The 6,000-nt window shown below is 41.8% G+C and overlaps 1 protein-coding gene across 2 annotated transcripts in view; it reads left to right on the top strand.

The window, feature by feature from the left end:
• The first annotated feature begins 734 nt into the window (after positions 1-734).
• Positions 735-6,000, top strand: part of TUSC3 (tumor suppressor candidate 3) — a 124,553-nt gene continuing 119,287 nt past the window's right edge. The window contains exon 1 of one of the 2 annotated variants that reach the window (XM_066380249.1): positions 735-1,146. In XM_066380249.1, the coding sequence (XP_066236346.1) occupies positions 1,012-1,146 (135 nt within the window). In that variant the 5' untranslated portion in view covers positions 735-1,011. The remainder of the gene's footprint in view (positions 1,147-6,000) is intronic. The other variant, XM_066380250.1, reaches the window with a different exon arrangement.

The following is a 6,000-nucleotide window of genomic DNA, read 5'->3' as shown; positions in this document are numbered from 1 at the left end:
TACAGATGTTGGTTGACCGCCATTTAATTTTGATGATGGTATTTAATTATAATTGATTTGTAGAGAATCTTATGTATTTCATTTATGCATTCATAAGTACTACTCTAAGACCGAGTCAACCAGCTTCATCAGACTATCAAATGTGTTCACGATCCAAGTGAAAAAAACCTTGAGGCAGAGGAAGAAAAGGGTACAGAAAAAGCACTAGAACATATCAACTCTTCAATAAACAGGGTGTTGCTCTTGTTCTTAAAATGTTCAGAGCAGGGACTGAATTAAGGGTTCACTTTTGCATTCCAAGTGTCCACTACAGTGCTCTGCAGTTTGGCGCTCCATGAATGCTGAGTGGATGAGCCAAGGTCTCAACCAAGGGCAGGTTGGCTCTTCAATGGGGGCTGCAAGAACAGCTGTGAAGCTATGGGTGGCTAGCTACTATGCCACTAGGGGCTCTGGATTATGTCAAAGGGCTTCAGAGGGCTGTGTCCCTAAAAATGTACCCCTGGGAAGGAGACTGCCCTTGGCTAGAGCGGCCAGGCCCTTACTAATTCTTCAAATCTCTTCTGCACCATCCAAGGAGACACAGGGCTGTTTGTGGTTCCAGGTAGCGCTGGCCGCACAGGTCCCGCATACTCCCAGCAGCGAGCGCGGCTTCAGTAGGAGGACAGCCTGGGCCAGGTCAGCGGGCAGACACCCTGCTCCTGCGCAGCGCGGGCGTCGGAAACACGGGCAGAGAGCGCAGCAGCGGGGTGGCGGTGGCGCGGGGGTCGCTCCCTCGCCACGCCCACTTCCTGCCCCCTCCCGGCCTTTTCCAGGTCCCCGCTCCGCGTGAACCGGATGCGCTGTCAGTTTCCTCCTCCGTGTCTGCGGCTGCCGCGCGGGTCCCCTGCGAAGCCGCGGGCACCACGAGGGAGGGCCCAGGCGGGCGCTCCCGGCGGCTGGCGGCGGGCGTAGGTGCGCGAGGAGCTGGGCGCGCACGGTTACCGAGCGTGGAGGAGACACTGCCCTGCGGCGATGGGGGCCAGGGGCGCTCCTTCACGCCGGAGGCAGGCGGGGCGGCGGCGGTACCTGCCCACCGGGGGCTTTCCCTTTCTCCTCCTCCTGCTGCTCCTGTGCATCCAGCTCGGGGGAGGACAGAAGAAAAAAGAGGTAGAATGAATCCCCGTGGCCTTCACCCAGGACTGGGGCGTGCTGGGGCGGGCCGCGTTGCTAGGCAGCGGGCCTCAGCGCGTGGGCGGGGACGGCCTTGGGACCCGGCCGAGTGGGCGGGAAGCCTTGGGCGAGGCCTTTGGGTCCCACAGTCTTCATCAGGGGTGAGCGGGGGTAGCCCTGTGCTTTCTCAGAAAACAGCCAAGCATCCAAAACCTTACACCCTAGGTGCCTTTGATGCTAAGTTGCAGAAGGATCATGGGGCCCTTGAGACACTTGAGTGTGTTGGATGTGAAAAGAAGCAAACCTACAGAACTATTTGTGCCTTAAGTGCACGTTCCCTTCCTTACCCGTTTCCAGAGGCCACAGGGCATATTGAGAATGTACGGTATTCTGTGTCCTGAATTTTACATTTTTATAGCTATATGTTGATTTTCTTGTGTCGCTCTCAATGTGTAATTGTGAAAGTAACCTTCTCAAGTTATACAAATTTATTTGTAAAGGTCTGATTTCAATCTTAGTCCTCTAATAACCTTGATGAGGGCGAGGGTTGAAGCAACTGATTCTATTGAAAGTAGTTGTGTAGTTAGTTATTTGTGAATTCCAGTATTCTGTCGTCTTTACCTTGGTCACTCAATCGATCTAGCCAGATCAGAAGAATATTTATTTTAGAAATGTGAGTGAAATTTCTAATTATGTATCATTGTAGAGGAATTATTTATATATATATAAATATAATTCAAGATTTTTTTTCCTGGTGAAGTTTTTACACATGGTTCAAAATCTAATTGGGTTTAAAAATATTACAACTTTCTTGATAGCTGGGTAGAGAAGAGCAAATAAAGAGTCTTACATAGAAAATAATTCTGGTTCTCTTTCTCTTTACTCTTTGCCTGAAACAACACTGAACTCAATATTAACTTCTTCCCTTTAGCTTCATTTTAACATGAAAGTGGGCCATAAAAAATTCTAGGTGGAGTTCTGGTAAGAGGGTTAGGAAAGAACTATTGTTAGAACTATTTAAAATATAAATTAAAGATAGGTCTGATAGCAGTTGTTATTTGTATATTACATTTCAAGAGTTTTAGATTTTATAGTTTTTCTTAATTTTTTTTTTTTGTGTGTGTATACTACAGCAGACAGCAATGAAAAAACAGGGACTCCACAGAAATTCTGTTCATCTCCTAGCAAGATCACTGTGATCACAGTAGCTTTCAGTTGGAGGAAAAAACTGAACAGAAGTCTAAAAAGTATCTCCAATTTTGACTACTTGTGTGAAAACATTTGTTCGTTTAGCCTGACCATGCAGTGGCGCAGTGGGTAGAGCATTGGATTGGGATGCAGAGGGCCCAGGTTTGAAACCCCGAGGTCACCGACTTGAGCATGGACTCACCTGGCTTGAACACGGGCTCACCAGCTTCAGTGCAGGGTCACTGGCTTGAGCATGGGATCGTAGACATAAGCCCATGGTAGCTGGCTTGAGCCCAAAGGTTGCCGGCTTGAAGCCCAGGGTTGCTGGCTTGAGCAAGAGGTTATTCACTGTGCTGTAGCCTCCTGGTCAAGGCACATATGAGAAAGCAATCAATGAGAACAACTAAAGTGCTGCAACGAAGAATTGATGTGTCTCATTTCCCTTCCTGTCTGTCTCTATCTGTCCCTCTGTCTGACTCTCTCTCTGGCAAAAAATAAACAAAAATATTTGTTAGTCTAGTATAATTATAAAGTATGATAATATTTCCATTGACATTTTTAATGAAAAATTAAGAAAATTGTTGAGGATTAAAAAAATTGTTTAATTTTTTAAACAAACATTGTTGAGTCTTCCAAAACAGCTTTTATTTCTCTTAAATAGGAGAGTCTAATATAGGCATACTTCAATTTACTTCACTTCATAGATGTTGCATTTTTTTTACAAATAAAAGGCAAGCCCCTCCACTAGGAAAAAGTCTAGGACCACTTTTTGCAGTAATATGGAATCAAATCATCAATAACTCTGAGGTATGTCTTTATTATATTGTGGTATTTCAGAATACATCTGTTTTAAGGAAGAAGAAGAGCAAAATAAATCTTGTTCAGTTCTCTATCTGGTACTCAGTTCAAAAACTGGAATCTCTTACAATAGTGGAAGAAAAACATTCTTTATTGGAAATGTTGGAAGTGGTTGGTTACCAGTGTGGTACTTTTCTAGTGGTGTGCCAGGATTGTTTTGACCATTTGTGGCTTCTTTCTCTGCTGTTTAGAACCACATACCCCATATAAGATTTGATGCTATTGAATCAGAAAGTAAAGCAGTTGGAATTTAATTTACATTATGTGTTACTGACATAAGTACTAGAGTGGATGTGGCATGAGTGATGTATCCTTCATTCTGGAGAAGCCAACTTGAAGTCTAAAGTTGAGCCTGTATTCAAGAATGGATGCCTGACCAGGCAGTCGCGCAGTGGATAGAATGTTGGACTGGGATGCAGAGGACCTAGGTTTGAAACCCCGAGGTTACTGCCTTGAGTGTGGGCTCACCAGCTGGAGCCTGGAGTCGCTGGCTTGAGTGTGGGACCAGGGACATGACCATGGTCACTGGCTTGAGTCCAAAGGTTGCTTTCTTGATGCCCAAGATCTCTGGTTTGAGCAAGGGGTTACTCCCTGTACTATAGCCTCCCCACCTGTTAAGGCACATATGAGAAAGTAATCAATGAACAACTAAGGAGATGCAATGAAGAATGGATGTTAGTCACTTTTCAGGAAGTAACAGTTATGACAATAATATGTAGTTACCATCATAGGTTGTTGAGTAAAATGGATGGTGCAGTTACAACTCAGCTCTTGTCTAATTGTATGACATCAGATCAACATTTGACTTTTCTGAATTTTAGTTTCTTTGTTTTGAAATTCTAATACAATATGTACATCTCAGTGTTGTTGGGATTAAATAAAATTGTGTATATAAAGCGCTTAGTGCAGTGTCTAGAATATGACAATAATTGGTTGCTATTACATATTATATGTTTCTCATTTAAACGAAAGCATTATACATGATATATATTACCAAAATGTGATAACATTTTTTGAATTAAAATTTTTGCTAAATAAACTATAAACTGACTTTATAGTAATTATAAATTATAGAGTTATTAGAGTAAATTTTCTATTATTTATTTTATTAGGAAACACCAAGAATTCCACATTCTTACATTGTTTGATAACTTCCTAGTAAAAATTTAGCATCATGGAAGAATTGGTGGTATTTATAGATGCGTGCGCACGTGCACACACACACACACACACACACACACACACACACACTTGTTCCTTAATAAAGATATTGTCATTCATTAAAAAGTAATTAGTTTTGTTATATTCTCTAAGAATATAGTCAAGAGAAATAGTTAAGTGAATAGGCAAAGAAAATTGACTAGAGATTTTTATAATCTCTTTCCTTAATTACATTGAATACAGTCATTAAAAACTAATTTTTGAGTCCTCATTCATGTTGTCACGTGACTTTTTGGGAGACTAGCCTTTTAGTAGTGTATCATTCGCTCTTCTAGTACTTCATGGGTTTTCTTTATTTTGATGGCGTTTCTATTTCTTATGTCGTTAGAACTTGCAGAATCACCTTCATTTAGAATTGTTTTGATCTGTAATGACCACTCCTGATAAGATAAAAAGAGCTCAAATTCTTTAGTTGTTTCCAGTGACTTACTGACTTTGCCATCATCAAAAGCAGCTGTTATAATAATTTGTCTTTTCTTCAAGAAAATGATTATTTACATGAATTAAGAATGAAAGTAAATTTCTGTTCCATCTTTTTTTTCTCAAAACTGTACTTCTTACAGTCCCTAACAATAACGAAAACATTTTCATATATCTACATATTTGCCAAAGACAAAATTTGGGCACATTTCACTTAGTCTTAAGCCTTTACATGCTTGTGACTTTTTCACTGCCTGTTCCCCCATACCAGCTAAAGATACCCCCCAGAGACTTCCCTGACCAGTTCTGTCTTTGAGGAGCAATGTTTAAATGTGGTTGGAATGCCTGTAAGATGTAATCTAAAGTTGTTTGCATGTTATTTAGTGCTTTTCCTGAGCTAGCGTTTGTGTAACTCTCCTGTCTATAACTTAGGCTAGTTATCCCTTCCTCCCGTTTCGGAGGGACTTCTCCTCTGTGCTCACATGGCTGGATCTCTGTGCTTATTTCTCTGTAGCACTGACGTGAATTTGTGTCTCCTGTCAGTACAGATGAGACCCTGGTAGTGGATGGCTGAAGTATTGAAATTCATTAGTGGAAACGATGGCGAGATGGAGCTGAAAGGGCAGGGTGTAAGATTATTTATGTGGAGTTCATTCAATACTCAGAATAACGGGATGATAAAGGGTAGTGACCAAGAGTTAGTTAGATGACGGAGCCTAAACAAGGTAATGGTATAGTTTTAAGGTCTGACTCATAAAGGAGCTGGAATTCTTATGTGGGGATACAGAACTAAGAGGGTGCTAACTCCACCCTTGTCCCTGATGGAAGGTAAGGAGAATGAATGGTTTCCATTCCAGTAGCTCTAGGGTTTGACAAAGACTTTAAAGAAACGAACATTTAATATGTAAGATGTAAGGAATTAATTGGGATTTTGAAAATTTTACATAAGCTTTTCCATTTGATTTGGTGACAGTATTGCAGTTTGTTTATTTGTTTGTTTGTTTGTTTATTTATTGTGAGAGGAAGGGAGATAATGAGGCAGACTTCCACATGCACCTGGACTGGGATCCACTGGCAATTTCCATCTAGGGCTGATGCTCAAGTACTGAACTATTTTCAGCACCTGAGGCTGACATGCTCAGCCCAAATGAGCCATCCTCAGGG

Source organism: Saccopteryx leptura, chromosome 4 (assembly GCF_036850995.1).
Source record: "Saccopteryx leptura isolate mSacLep1 chromosome 4, mSacLep1_pri_phased_curated, whole genome shotgun sequence".
In the NCBI taxonomy this organism is placed as follows: domain Eukaryota; kingdom Metazoa; phylum Chordata; class Mammalia; order Chiroptera; family Emballonuridae; genus Saccopteryx; species Saccopteryx leptura.
Note: the sequence above shows the minus strand (reverse complement) of the source record. Positions and strands in the feature narration are given on the sequence as shown.